We start from the raw sequence: 15265 nt of genomic DNA, 5'->3' as shown, positions 1-15265 counted from the left end.
GGCATCGTATGTTACACTGATGGCTCCCTTCTCGAAGGTCGAGCAGGTGCTGGTGTTTATTCTCGTGAGCTAAGGCTGTATCAGTCTTACTCACTTGGTAGGCACTGCACCGTTTTTCAGGCCGAAATCTTTGCTCTTATGTGCGGAGTGCAATCAGCACTTCAGCAGCACGTAATGGGCAAAGTAATATACTTCTGTTCAGATAGCCAGGCTGCTATTAAAGCACTTGCTTCGGCCAACTCCAGGTCGAAGATAGTTATCGCTTGTCGAACTCAAATCGAGGAGCTGAATTCAGCAAACGCTGTTCACCTTCTATGGGTACCTGGTCATTCTTCCATCGCTGGAAATGAATTGGCTGATGATTTATCTCGCTCCTGAGCATCACATGACTTCATTGGCCCTGAGCCAGCTATTCCGATATCGAAGTGTTGGATTAAGCTTCAGATTCACACCTGGGCTGTCACTCAACACAGACAATATTGGAATAGTTTGGAGTCATGTCGTCAAACCAAATTGTATAGTGCTGAGCCATCTCTACGGGTGGCGAAGTATTTAACTAATCTGTCTAAGCAGAATTGCAGCATGCTGGTCAAAGCATTGACTGGCCACTGCCGACTCAGGTATCACATGGCGAATATTCAGCAAGCTGATTCATTTGCCTGAGATAGCTGTGAATCCGATTATGGAACTTCGTATCATTTGATATGTAACTGTCCAGTTTTCGCGCAACTGCGTTTCCGAGTATTCGGTAAACACTTATTAAGTGAAATTGACTTCAGAAACCTGAATCTTCAGGATATTCTGTTGTTCTTAACCCGCTGTGGTAAAGAGCTATAGGCTCTCTTTCGCTTTATGCGTTATTACAGTGCCCTTTTCAGGGCGCTGTTTGAACCCATTGTGGTACGCTTGTGCGTTAGTACCCTCTTCCAGGGTATTTTCCTATTTCCCTACCTGTCCCTATCCCCATCCAAATCCTTTTTCCTTCCTTTTCCCTCAGGTAGATGATGAAATAGGCTGTTATTTTGGCGATGGCACAAATGTCCCAAATGCAGGATAACGTGCCTCTGGAGCCGGCCTTCTGATACCTGATACCTGTGTGTCTTTCAAGACTGGCAGGAAAGGTACGGGGCGAAATAGACACCCATAGGGCCCATATAGCCGAGGCGGTAAACGCACGGGTATTCAGCATGACCATGCTGAGGGTGACGGGCTCGATTCCCGGTCGGTCCAGGATTTTTTCGTAAAGGAAATTTCCTTGACTTCCTTGGGCATAGAGTATCTACGTGCCAGCCACACGATATACACATGCAAAATGGTCATTGGCAGAGGAAGCTCTCAGTTAAAAACTGTGGAAGTGCTCATTGAACACTAAGCTGAGAAGCAGGCTTTGTCCCAGTGAGGACGTTACGCCAAGAAGAGGAGGAGGGGGCCTAATGGATACCCCCTGCATATTATGCTAATCCTTTGTACATACTGGCAAAGCTACCGATATGGGTGCCGCTCAATCTGGATTATAAAAGAGTAAATAAACAAATGAAACTCTTTGGAAATTATTGCTTGGAGTTTCTTTCCAGAAATATAACACTAACTTACAACATCGATAAACATATGTATGTATTAGAATACAAATAAATGAGATCACCCCTAAACACATAAAACCATAATTTACTTACCGAAACCACCCAGATCGGGTATTAGCAGCTCATCCATCAGACTCGATCCCACCGTAGGGGCCTTTCCAACGGAGAGATCAATATCCGCCAGACCCAATTCCGTCAGCAAGTCATTATTGTCCCCGGTAATAATCCCTCCCGAGCAGCTTTGATTGAGATCAACTTCTTCGAATCCAGCCAGCAACTGATCTATCGAAGTGCCTCCATTGTTGGTCGATTGCCCACCGCCATTCCGCGCTGCCAGCACCGGAGTTTCCAGTGCTTCCTCAGCCTGATGAACTTCCTCTTCGAGCTCTTCTTCGGGCTGGAATTTTAGCGCAGATTTGTACTGGAACGCGCTTGCCTTCAGATCGACTTCAATGGGGAACAGATTTGGAATCGATTCAAGCCTTTCGACCGTTTCGGAGGCAAGCGTCGATAGGCCTTGAATGAACTTCCGCAGTTGAGAGGCCAGATCCCGAGCGTGTTTGCACTCTAGAAGCTCAATCTTCTCGAGCACGTCGCTTCGTAGTTTTGCAAACTTTACTCGCGCTTCCTGTCGGCAGCGTAGAATTAGACGATACTCGTAGTTTCCCGTTTCAACCCGGTACAATGGTTCCTGGATAGCAGCGTAGCTGTGCTCTTCGTCGTCCATTTCTTTGATCTTCAAACAGTATGAAAGGTAGGTGAACTTGGCATCGGCGTATCGCTTGACGGTGAGTTTCGTGTCCGGAATGGCCTTGTGAAGGTAGGTACCCATGTCGGCAAGGATCGGTTTCAGCGTTTTGATCATTTTGATGCCATCCTTTTCCATGTTACGATGCAACTCGCCGAATATTCGGAACGCTTCCGATGCTCGGGGTTGCGGTTCACGAACGCTGATTGCAGCGAAGATGTTGCCGAATTGCTGATACGTTTGGAGCACATCGAAATGGGCTTTCAGCATCCTGGAATGAATCGTAGGTTAACGTGCAATAGTTTGTTAAAAAAAGATGTTCTGATTAGACAGACGTTAAGAATTGAGCAAAAGAACTCTTTTCCTCCAAATAACGTTAAAATCATTTGCCAAAAAATCTTCCCCTTAAAGCTTCAAGTAAGATATAAAAAGAATGAGTAGATTTCTTGAGGATTGCCAATCTATGTTTGTCTGGAAAGTGAAATTCTAGGGAATGCTATAGAACCATAAGTGGCATCCTTATATTATATATGTTGCTGGAAATACAAAGGAATTTACCGTTTTGCATGTTCCACCAATCCTTTGTACACAGCTTCGGTCCGTTCCAGTTCCTGCAGCCGTTTCACTAGCGAATCATTGCACAATATCGCTCTGGACAAGCCGAGCGTATCGGCAGTGCTGCTGGACATTCTCTCCACCAGGCGATGTTTCATTTTCTTCAGAACAATGTCCAACGTCTCGCCCTGGGTCGGATCAGCGTGCAGCTTGTTGTAGTGGATGGTGACTTCTTCGGTGGCAGCCTGTATCATCTTGGCCACCTCTACTTTGGTTTTTCCCTTAACTGAAACTCCGTTGACACCGAGAAGCTCATCTCCGCTTTGCAGTGTTCCTTCGCGAGCTGCCGGAGTTCCATCGAAGACCTGTTGAGTAAAAATCAACGTTTATTAAATCTAATTATTTGGAGCACTAACGCCAAATCGGCTACAATACTAATATAGAGGTCTACTCATCAACTTATTAGCATCGTAGAAACACAATATGACTACATAATTTGAAACATTAGGTCTTTCGTAAAACCAACCTGCACTATGTAAAGACAAGGGCAAAGAGGAGCTCCTCCGCCTATGCTGATACCGATCAAGTTTGTCGTATCCTTTTTGACGACCACCGTTCCGGAACTGACAGTCATGCCCCTTTTTGGTTAATTTGGTTAGTTATTGTCGAACAACGGTGAAAATGAATTAGTATTGGGAGTTAGTAATCTCAAAAGCACACAACGGTCAAGCGAAAAACTAAAATGAAAAACCAAAACTAATAACTACCTACATCTTCAGAAACACATAGAAAGTTACTAAGAATTCACACTCAACACAATGCAAGAACTCAAGCCTCGAAAATTAGCGACAGATCAAATTTAGAAACGATTTGCTACTGATCAATCCCGTCTACGGACTTACAGCCTTTCCATCTCCTGCTTCTGGCAAAGCATAATGATCTTCGTATCGTCAACGCAACCATCGGCGTACAGCACCGGATCCGGAAGGTCGTCATTGGTGGCAAAAGCGATTTCGTCCTTGACTCTACCCAGTCCGGTGCTGTTGTTGGTCGAGTCGGTCCCTTCAACAACACAACTACCGCTAGGTAGAAACGGGCGTGTACGTTTCAGTCAATAGCAGAGCAAAAGAACCGGAACATGAATTCAAAAAATTGGATCAACGATCAAATGGGTAACAGCTAAGTATGAAAAGTCTTTAGTCCTACTCACTCTTTGGTGGCCGTCCTATTGCTGGTATTTTCTATAGAATTGGTACTATCTATCTCGAAGAGCAACGGTAGCTGCTCACTTTGGGCTTGATCGGAAAGAAGCAAACTTTTTTCTTCAGATCGGTCTTTTCCTTTGCCAGTGGAACCGCTTCTGAGGATCGCACAGTTAGACATAGCAATCAGTAACAAAAACAATGAAAGAAAGTAGCATGCGTGAATGGATGTCGTTAGTTTAGAGATTTACAAATTATGCAATCATAATGAGCTGTTGAGTCCGTTACAGAATATATACTAAGATTTTACGTTGGGTTTATGAAATCTATGCTGCTGTGCTCATAAAAACAACATCCACTCATTGGTTTAGCTGCATATCATTCAATTTGCGGTTGTGGTACTAGAAACTCGGATTTCCCCGGGAATCTCTTCAGAGGTTCCTCGGGAATTCCTCCCAAGAGCTCCTCAGAAATTCCTCCTAAAGTTCCCCGAGAATTATCTCCCGGAGTTCCCAGAGAATTTCTTCAGAAGTTCCCCGGGAATTCATCCAGAAGTTCCCCGAGAATTGCTCCAGAAGTTTCCCGGGAATTTCTCCAGAAGTTCCCCGAGAGTTCTTCGGGAATCCCTCCAGAATTTCCCTGGGAATACCTTTAGAAGTTCCTCGGGAATTCCTCCAGAAGATTCACGGGAGTTCCTCCAGAAATGCCCCGGACATTCCTCCAGAAGTGGATCAAGAATTCCTCCAAAAGTTCCCCGATAATTCCTCCAAAAGAACCCCGGGTATTCCTCCAGAAGATCCCCGGCAATTCGTCCAGAATTTCACAGGCAACAGCTCCAGAATTTCCCAGGGAACTGCTCCAGAATTTCCCAGGGAATTGCTCCAGAATTTCCCCGGGATTTCCTATAAAATTTTTCCCGGGAATACCTACAGAAGTTCTCCGGGAATTTCTCTGGGAATTGCGCCAAAAGTTCTACGGGAATTCATCCAGAGGTTTCACAAGAATTCCACCAGAAGTTCCCCGGGAATTCCTCCAGAAGTTTCCCGGAAATTCCTGGGTTTCCAGATGTTCCCGGCGAATTCCTTCCGAAGTTCCCGGGGAATTCCTCCAGAGTTTCTCGGAGATTCCGCTGGAAGTTCCCCGGGAATTCTTCCGGAAGTTCCCCGGGAATTCCCCCAACAGCTCCTCGGGAATTCCTTCAGAACTTCCTCGGGAATTCCATCCCCGGGTGTTTTTCCAGAAGTTCCTCGGGAATTCCTCCAGAAATTCACCGGGAATTGCGCCAGAACTTACCCGGGAATTTTTCCAGAAGTTTCGCGGGAATTTCTTCTTAAGTTCCGCGGAAATTGCGCCTTAACCCTCTCCTTCCCATGGTTGCTCTAGAGCACCACAAGTTTGGAGGTAATATATTCAAATGATATGATGTCACTTATACAAACTACACCTCAAACAACTTTGTTTTTACGTTATTTACAATATCCAAACAAAAAAAATACGAAGGATAATCTTGTAACTTGAAAATAGTAAAAAACTTATAAAAAATTGAATGTTTTTCTGAAAATAATTCAATGTTGATTTCAACAATTTAGAAACTATGTTTTTTTCTTTTAAAAGATTTTGACAAAAATACTTGTATAACAATATGAGTGTATACAATGCACATCACGAATAAAACTAAAAAATCAACGCTTACTTTGGTTATAAACTTCACTTTATTAATGGTGCATCAGAGCACCACTGGGCAGATGACAACAAAAAAGTTTGACGGTCATTGCGTCATCATTCTTGTTCTGTGTTCATCCCAGGCAGACGCCACGTACGAAAGTGTTGTTTACCATCTAATTGAAATTTTTCGTGAAGAACGAAAGGCATTTTTTCGTGAAAAATGAGCAGCAGTTCCTTGGTTTTTCGGAAGACGAATGCGAGTGTGTACACGCTAACCCTCAGTTACCCAGATTGGTGTCAAAGCGACCCAGACTGAGCAAAACTGCAGTTACTCTAAACTGAGTAAAGGCACCTTTACTCAAATCTGGGTTACCGATGGTGGTGGCAAAATCTGGGTAAACGATACCCAGCTCCTCCAGGGCCTTGATTTTGTTATTTTGTTTCCAATTTAGATTTTATATAAAAAGCTCTTAATTTCCATGTGCTGTTCACTTACCTGATGCTGGAAAACAGTTCTCCGGAATAATTCCACTGTTTTTCCGTCATTTATCGGCATATTTTTCGCGAAAACATTCATAGTTTTCAGCGTTCTCCTGACCGTTGCCATATTCTCAAGCCGAAAAGTGACAAAGTGCCGATTACCCAGATCTTTACCCAAAATCAACGAATCTGGGTTTTCGGGTTACCCGGATTATGACAACTGCTAACAACATGAAAATCCGGGTCGAATCGACCCAGTCGATAGGTAGTTTCAGGTTAGCGTGTAGTTCCGTCGTTCACGCTAACCCTCAGTTACCCAGATTGGTGTCAAAGCGACCCAGACTGAGCAAAACTGCAGTTACTCTAAACTGAGTAAAGGCACCTTTACTCAAATCTGGGTTACCGATGGTGGTGGCAAAATCTGGGTAAACGATACCCAGCTCCTCCAGGGCCTTGATTTTGTTATTTTGTTTCCAATTTAGATTTTATATAAAAAGCTCTTAATTTCCATGTGCTGTTCACTTACCTGATGCTGGAAAACAGTTCTCCGGAATAATTCCACTGTTTTTCCGTCATTTATCGGCATATTTTTCGCGAAAACATTCATAGTTTTCAGCGTTCTCCTGACCGTTGCCATATTCTCAAGCCGAAAAGTGACAAAGTGCCGATTACCCAGATCTTTACCCAAAATCAACGAATCTGGGTTTTCGGGTTACCCGGATTATGACAACTGCTAACAACATGAAAATCCGGGTCGAATCGACCCAGTCGATAGGTAGTTTCAGGTTAGCGTGTTGGAAAACACCCGAAACGATGAAGTTTCGAGGTACTTCCGAGCTTTTGCGGATGCTCCGGACCGGAGCCTGAATCAGGTTAGGAATATTTGCGTTTTTGAATTGAGGCTACAAATGTGTATCAATTTGCTTCATTAATTGCTTATTTTTTCTCTTCTAATTAATTGCAGATAGTGACACTGAAAATGTCCTTGCGATTTGCATAGAAGGGGATGAGTCTGAAGTGGATTTTCTCAGCGGCTCAGAAGACGAAGAACGAGAAAACTATTCCGTGAAGCCGATCGATCCTTCTCGGTTTTATGGGAGATCTGACACTGAACATCAGGACGAAATCATTCTACCCGATTCTACTCCTTCCGTTTCTTCAAAACCCAAAGCGAAAAAGATTAATAAATCAACTGCCAAGAAAACAAAGAGCCGGATGACAACACGGGCTACAGCTGCAAAGCAAAAACGCCACAAACCTCGATGGCAACCACTTGCAAACGATGTACAAATGCGAGAAGTTCCACAATGTGGTCTGACACTCTCTGTTCCTCCGGCAAAAACATGGACTCCATACCAATATTTCAGGTCATTGTTCGACGACGAAATTATTGAAAATATAACCAAACAAACAAATATGTATTCGGTAGAGAAGCTTGGCGAATCGATTGAAGTTAGTTAAAATGAAATCGAACAGTTCTTGGGTATGCTGCTTCTAATGGGCATACATAAAGCACCCAACTATAGGATGAACTGGGGAACTGCTACCAGATACGCACCGATTGCAGACGTCATGATAAGGAACCGCTTTGAACAAATAATACGCATGCTGCATTTCGCCGACAATTCTCGAATGAAGCAACGAAATGAACCAGGATATGACAAACTTTTCAAAGTGCGGCCATTCGTAACTGCAATTCGCCAAAATTTCCTTCGTATAGAACCGCTTCCCGAGCAATCAATCGACGAGATAATGATCTCATCAAAGGCACGCTCGCCTCTTCGTCAGTACAACAAGAACAAGCCTCATCGGTTCGGAATCAATGTCAAGGGACGTGCAGGAAAAGTTGGAATACTTCACGATTTCGATATCTACACAGGAAAGTCAGGCGAACAACCTAGTGGAGATTGGGGCATCAGTGGCGATGTGGTTCTGAAGCTTGTTGCAACCCTACCTGAACACAAACAAGTACGAATTTTTGGTGACAACTGGTTCTCATCTTACAGTCTGGCAATGGAACTGAAAAATCGCGGATTCCAGTACACCGGGACCATTCGTCCAGGAAGGATTTCCAACGCAAACTTCATAGCAGACAAAGAACTGATGGCGAAAGGACGCGGATCATATGATGCCTATATTTCGAGTGATAATATCATAATCGTTACATGGATTGACAATAAAGCGATTCATCTTATATCAACGTACAACGGAGTCATGCCTTTGGACATTGTCAACCGCTGGTCAACTGCACAGAAGAAGTTCATCTCCGTGGATAGACCGATGATTGTACGCGATTACAATCAGAACATGGGCGGGATCGACCTCAACGACTTTTTGGTGGCGCTCTACCGAACGAGTATTGGAACCAAAAAGTACTATATGAGGATTTTCATGCATTTTTTGGATGCTGCCATAGTAAACGGCTGGTTGCTATATCGCAGGCATACAGAACAACGAGGTGATACAAATCACATGAGCCTACTCGATTTTCGTATTGCTGTGGCTGACTACCTCATACTCTACGGGAAAGCAGTAGTTAAACGTAGGGGAAGACCGACTACAAAAATTGTGCGTACACGAAAGAAACATCGGGTAACAAGAAAAGTTGTTCCGGCGGAGGCTAGATTTGACAATTTTGCTCATTGGCCGGTTGTGCTAAACCAACGAGTACGCTGCTTCCATTGCGATGAACGCAATCATTTTACAAGCTTTGGATGTTCGAAATGCGATGTTCCATTATGTGTCCTACAAGATCGAAACTGTTTTGTTCAGTTCCATAACGCAGATTGAGAACTAATTCGACCATAATTCGATTTGATGCAAAAATTTGTTATTTTGTTTTCATTTACAGTGCTCTTTAACTATTATTATATTATTGTTTTATGATCTGATTCGGAAATGTTGGATTAAATAAATCTTTTTAAATAACACCATAATAACCTGTTGTGCCAGCACTCGCATACGAATAGAAAACCCGGGAAACTCAGTAAGAATGGGAATATTATGCGAGTGGGCAGTATTTCTCTTCGAACTACAAAAATGTAATAGAAAAATATATAGAATAAAATGCTTACTATAGTATATAAAGTATAATCTCTTCGTAAAAATTTGCGAAAAAAAATCAACCTAAAACCTTATATAACAATAATTAAATTGAAATGCATTGAGAAGATTAATATTTGTGCAATGTATACATATAGTTCACAAATTTGTTTTAGACAGATTTTCCTATTAAAAAAAATAAAAAATAAAAACAAGAAAAAAGTCGCTCATATTCCCAGTGGTGCTCTAGAGCACCACTTTATTTTCGATCAATTTGAATTGTATGCTATAATTTAGCATTAAATATGACTGTTTTGTTCCACCATTTTTGTTGCATAGTGAATTATCTATTTATTTTGGTCAAAAAAAGTCGTGGGAAGGAAAGGGTTAAGGCCGCACGGGACGACGTGTAATTTTTCCTATCTTCCCTCTCTTTCTAACAATTTGCCTCGCGATTTTGAAGAAGCAAATATCAATTTCCACTGCACTGACGTAGCTGAAACTTTAGTCGATTATGCACCGCAAGTGAGCAAATGAACGATCAAATTTCTAGCCAATAATATGAAGTAGAAGTTGAGATTTGCTTCTTACTAGCAACAGAGCAATGGCGGACGATTCAACCACCGTCCCGTCCGGCCTTAAGGCGAATATATAACGAAGCCACACATCGAATTTTCATAAGCACAAATCTGAAGAACCGAGGGTTGGTTTGCGCTGAGAAGTTGATCGATTGGTCACCACCAGCGGTCACCAATCGATCAACTTCTCAACGCAATCCGTCTTTTGATTCCTCAGATTTGTGCTCTTGAAAATTCGAGGTGTGGCTTCGTTATATATTCACCTTAAGTTCCCCGGGAATTCCTCCAGAAGTTCTCATGGAATTCCTCCAGAAGTTCCCCGGGAGTTCTTCCAAAAGCGCCACGGGATTTCCTCCAGAAGTTCTGCGGGAATTCTTGCAGAAGTTCCCCGGGAAATGCACCAGAACTTTCCCGGGAATTTCTCCAGAAGTTCCCCGGGAATTCCTTCTCAAGTTCCCCGGAAATTGCGCCTGCAGTTCCCCGAGAATTCCTCCAGAAACTCTCAGGGAATTGCGCCAGAAGTTGTTTGGGAATTTCTCCAGCAGTTCCCCGGGAATTGCTCAAAAAGTTCCTCGGGAACTTCTTCAGAAGTTTTCCGGGAATTCCTCCAGAAGTTCCCCGGGAATTCCTCCAGAAGTTCCCCAGGAATTCCTCCAGAAATTCAACGAGAATTCCTCCAGAAGTTCCCCGGGAATTCCTCCAGAAGTTCCCCGGGAACTTCTCCAGAAGTTCCCCTGGAATTCTTCAAACAGTTCTTCGGAAATTCCTTAAGAAGTTCCCCGGGAATTCCTCCGTAGGTTTCCCGTGAATTCCTCCTGAAAATCAACGGGAATTCTTCCACAAGTTCCTTCAGAAGTTCCTCGGGCATTCCTCCAGAGGTTCCCCGGGAATTCCTCCAGAAGTTCCCCAGGAATTCCTCCAGAAATTCAACGTGAATTCTTCCAAAAGTTCCCCGAAAATTCCTCCCGAAGTTTCTAAGGAATTTCTCAAGAAGTTCCCCAAGAATTTTTCCAAAAGTTCCTCGAGAATTCCTCCAGAAGTTCCCCGGGAATTTCTCCAGAAGTGCCCCGGGAATTCCTCCAAAAGTTCCTCGGAAATTCCTCCGGAAGTGCCCCGGGAATTCCTCCTGAAGTTCCTATGGCATTTCTCCAGAAGTTCCTCAAGAATTCTTCCAAAAATTCCTCAGGAATTCTTCCAAAAGTTCCCCGGGAATTCCTCCAGAAGTGCCCCGGGAATTCCTCCAAAAGTTCCTCGGGAATTCCTCCACAAGTGCCCCGGGAATTCTTCCTGAAGTTCCTAAGGCATTTCTCCAGAAGTTCCTCAAGAATTCTTCCAAAAGTTCCTCAGCAATTCTTCCAAAAGTTCCTCGGGAATTCTTTCAAAAGTTCCTCGGGAAATCATCCCAAAGTTCCCCAAGAATACCTCCAGAAGTTCCCCGAGAATTCCTTCACAAGTTCCTCTGGAAGTTCTCAAGAAGTTTCCCTGGAATTCTTCCAGAAGTTCCCCGGGAATGCCTCCAGAAGAGCTCCGCAAATTTCTCCAGAAGTAGCCCAGGAATTCCTCCAGAAATTCTCTGGGAATTGCGCCAGAAGTTCCCCAGGAATTCCTCATAAAGTTCCTCGGGAACTCCTTTAGAAGTTCCCCGGAAATTCCTCCAGAAGTTCTCAGGGAATTGCGTCGGAAGTTCCCCGGGAATTCCTCCATAAGTTTCCCGTGAATTCCTCCTGAAATTCAATGGGAAATCTTCCACAAGTTCCTTCAGAAGTTCCCCGGGAATTCCTCCAAAGGTTCCCCGGGAATTCCTCCAGAAGTTTCCCGGGAATTCCTTGAGAAGTTCCCCAGGAACTCCTCCAGAAATTCAACGGGAATTCTTCCAGAAGTTCCCTGGAATTCCTCCAGAAGTTCCCTAGGAACTAACCCAGAAGTTCCCCGGGAATTCCTCCCGATGTTTCTAAGGAATTTCTCCAGAAGTTCCCCAAGAATTGTTCCAAAAGTTCCTCGAGAATTCCTCCCGAAGTTCCCCGGGAATTTCTACAGAAGTTCTCCAAGAATTCCTCCAGAAGTTCCCCAGGAATTCCTCCAAAAGTTCCTCGAGAATTCCTCCGGAAGTGCCCCGAGAATTCCTCCCGAAGTTCCTAAGGCATTTCTCCAGAAATACCCTGAGAATTCTTCCAAAAGTTCCTCATGAATTCTTCCAAAGGTGCCTCGGGAATTTCTCTAAAAGTTCTCGGGAAATCATCCCGAAATTCCCCAAGAATTCATCCAGAAGTGCCCCGGGAATTCCTCCAGAAGTTCCTCTGGAAGTTCTCAAGAAGTTTCCTTGGAATTCTTCCGTAATTTCCCCTGGAATTCTTCCAGAATTTCCCCGGGAATTCCTTCCGAAGTTCCCCAGGAAGTCTTCCAGAAGTTTCCCGGGAATTCCGCTAGAAATTCCTCGGGAAATCCTCCGAGAGTTACCCGGGAATACCGCCAGGAGTAACTCGGGAATTCCTCTCGAAGTTTCTAAGGAATTTTCCCAGAAGTTCTCCTGGAATTCCTCCAGAAGTTCCCCGGAAATTCGTCCAGAAGTTCCCCTGGAATTCCTCTAGAAGTTGACCAGGAATTCCTACAGAAGTTCTCCGGGAATGCTTCCAGTATTTCCTCTGGAATTCCTCCCGAAGTGCCCCGAGAATTCCTACATGAATTCTCCGGGAATCACTCACAAAGATCCCTGAGAATTCCTCTAAAAGTATCCCGGAAAGTTCACCGGAATTGTACTAGGAGTTTTGCTGGGAATTACGCCAAAAGTTCTCCGGGAATTCTTCTAGAAGTTCCCCGGGATTTTTTTTCTAGAAGTTCTTCGGAAATTCATCCAGAAGTTCCCGTGAATTCTTCCCGAAGTGCCCCGAGAATTCCTTTAGAAGTATCTCGGAAATTTCTCCTAAAGTTCCCCAGGAATTCTTCTAGAAGTTTCCTGGGAATTACACCAGAAGTTTCCCGGGAATTCCTCCAGAAGTTCCCCGGGAATTTCTTCAGAATTTCCTCCTAGAAGTTCCCCGGGTATTCCTCCAGAAGTTCCTCGGGAATTCTTACACGAGTTTCCCGGGAATTCCTCCAGAAGTTCCCCGGAAACTCCTACAGAAGTTCCCCAGGAATTCCTTCAAAACTTCCCCGAGAATTCCTTCAGAAGTTCCCGGGGAATCCCTTCAGAAGTTCCCGGGGAATCCCTTCAGAAGTTCCCGGGGAATCCCTTCAGAAGTTCCCCGAGAATTGAGCTTGAGCTTGAGCTTGATTGACCGCCCATGGATGCTACTCCAGTATCGCCAGACCAGCTACACTCACACAAGGACCAATGAGATAACTGCCGGGGACTAGCAGGCATCTTCAGTGTGTGAGCGTTGGTGATCTTCTATTTTTAGGCGACAATGGCGCCTGCCACGTCAGGTTGCAGGTCAATGTGGGGAAGGGGTAAGGAAGTGATGATTGCAATCGTTTGTATCCACATCTGGCCGAATATACCTCTGCGCCAGCACAAATTCATGCGGATGTTGGAGTGTTGGTGGGAATTGGTTGGCAGAAGGTTCACACATTGGTGTGTGGATACCAGAGGAAGGTGATAGAATTGTGTGTTTTATTATTTTGAAGATGTGCGGCACAGTTCGCTTGATTGCATAACTTGTAGGCGTTTTCTAATAGGATTGTGACACTGTGCTGTGAAAGTTTGGAAGGAAGGGAAACGGCTTTTTCAACCCGTTCCTGTTCTAGCGACGGCTATGAACATGTTTATATACATGAGTTGTATATGTAGAGAGCAGAGAGAAAGTATATAGAAAGATACAAAGTAGGAGGAAAGGGACGGGCCAGGGATTGAACCCAGGACCTTCTGCATATAAATCAGAAGCGGTAGCCACAAGACCACCAAGCCCGTTACCTTCAGAAGTTCCCCGAGAATTCCTTCAGAAGTTCCCCGGGAATCGCTCAAGAAATTCCTCGGGAATGCCTCCAGAAGTTCCTCGTGAATTCCTCTAGGAGTTTCCAAAGAATTCCTCCAGAAGTTCCCCGGGAATTTCTTCAGAATTTCCTCCTAGAAGTTCCCCGGGAATTCCTCCAGAAGTTCCTCGGGAATTCTTACACGAGTTTCCCGAGAATTCCTCCAGAAGTTCCCCGGAAACTCCTACAGAAGTTCCCCAGGAATTCCTTCAAAACTTCCCCGAGAATTCCTTCAGAAGTTCCCGGGGAATCCCTTCAGAAGTTCCCGGGGAATCCCTTCAGAAGTTCCCGGGGAATCCCTTCAGAAGTTCCCCGAGAATTCCTTCAGAAGTTCCCCGGGAATCGCTCAAGAAATTCCTCGGGAATGCCTCCAGAAGTTCCTCGTGAATTCCTCTAGGAGTTCCCAAAGAATTCCTCCAGAAGTTCCACGGAATTCCTCCTAGAAGTGCTCCGGGAATTCCCCATAAGTTTCCCGGGAATTACTCCAGAAGTTCCACGAGAATTCCTCCTGAAGTTCCCCGGGAACTCCGCCAGAAGTTCCCCTGGCATTCCTCTAGAAGTTGCCCGGGAATTTCTACAGAAGATCCCCGGGAATTGACTTTTTCGGGAATTCCTCCAGAAGTTCCCCGGGAATCCCTCCAGAAGTTCCCCGGGAATTCCTCCAGAAGTTCCCCGGGAATGTCTCCAGAAGTTCCCCGGGAATGTCTCCAGAAGTTTTTTTCCCAGGGAAAATTTTGAAGATCCTGAAACCTCTTCAGAAGAATGCTGTGAATCATCGGAGAGTCCTAAAACTATTTCATTAAGATTTTGAAACCTTTCCAGATTCAAGGTGTATCCCAGAGAGATGTTCGAAGTTTTCTAGCATAGCGTAAACACCCTTTAATATGGGTGGATAGCATCTTGGTATGCCCATTATAACCCTAGCTCCCCCGATTGGTTCTGAGTTTTTTATAACGATAAAAATTCTTTACTTTTCATCCTCAACAGCTCATTATTTTGTAGTTACCGATAAAATTGAAATGAATAGTTGTTAAAATGATTATTAGAATAGAAAACAATATTGAAAAATTAACGAAAAATCAACAAACAAAACCCAAAACAGATAGAAACCGAAACATCTGTTGCCGGAAAAGTTGCGTGCAAAGTTCACCCTCACCGGTGATGGATTCCAATGGACCGTACTCACATTTTATCCTCCTCGAGGTAATAGTCATCTTCGTATTCCTGCAGCATGTCGGAAATTCACTTTACACGATTTAATTTAAAAATTTCTTCAGAATAATTCAAGGATCGGCACTCTCGCGGAACAAAAATCGATCGGTTTTGCGTGATTCGCGAAGCAATCTGACATTCATGAGTAAAAACAATTACGTACGCAGCCAGTAATATTTGCGTGAAACTGAGCGTAACGCAGTGTAACTCGCAAAGTTCAACCCTGGTGTCAAT

General features: G+C 44.2%; 1 protein-coding gene across 2 annotated transcripts; it reads right to left on the bottom strand.

Annotated features, from left to right (window-relative positions):
- Positions 1-1589: 1589 nt before the first annotated feature.
- Positions 1590-15164, bottom strand: LOC109409628 (PRKCA-binding protein). 2 transcript variants are annotated; one of them, XM_062848175.1, is made up of 6 exons: positions 15006-15164; positions 4094-4243; positions 3786-3965; positions 3410-3521; positions 2887-3248; positions 1590-2599 (listed from the first exon to the last, which is right to left on the bottom strand). In XM_062848175.1, the coding sequence occupies exons 1-6, from the start codon at positions 15050-15052 to the stop codon at positions 1666-1668; spliced, it is 1785 nt and encodes a 594-aa protein (XP_062704159.1). In that variant the 5' UTR covers positions 15053-15164; the 3' UTR covers positions 1590-1665. The 2 variants fall into 2 exon arrangements, with proteins under 2 accessions (XP_062704159.1, XP_062704160.1); XM_062848176.1 differs by lacking the exons at positions 3786-3965; positions 4094-4243.
- Between the last annotated feature and the right edge of the window lie 101 nt (positions 15165-15265).

This window comes from Aedes albopictus, chromosome 2 (genome assembly GCF_035046485.1).
Source record: "Aedes albopictus strain Foshan chromosome 2, AalbF5, whole genome shotgun sequence".
Lineage (NCBI taxonomy): Eukaryota > Metazoa > Arthropoda > Insecta > Diptera > Culicidae > Aedes > Aedes albopictus.
The sequence above is the reverse complement of the archived record's forward strand: the minus strand, read 5'-3'. Positions and strand labels throughout refer to the sequence as shown.

Excerpts from the sequence above, each read along its gene's own strand:
- LOC109409628 (XM_062848175.1), bottom strand. The coding sequence starts at position 15,052 with ATGCTGCAGGAATACGAAGATGACTATTACCTCGAGGAGGATAAAAT. Across the intron at positions 4,244-15,005 it reads TACCTCGAGGAGGATAAAAT|AAGCGGTTCCACTGGCAAAG; the intron begins GTGAGTACGGTC and ends TGCGATCCTCAG. Across the intron at positions 2,600-2,886 it reads TTGGTGGAACATGCAAAACG|GATGCTGAAAGCCCATTTCG; the intron begins GTAAATTCCTTT and ends GATTCATTCCAG.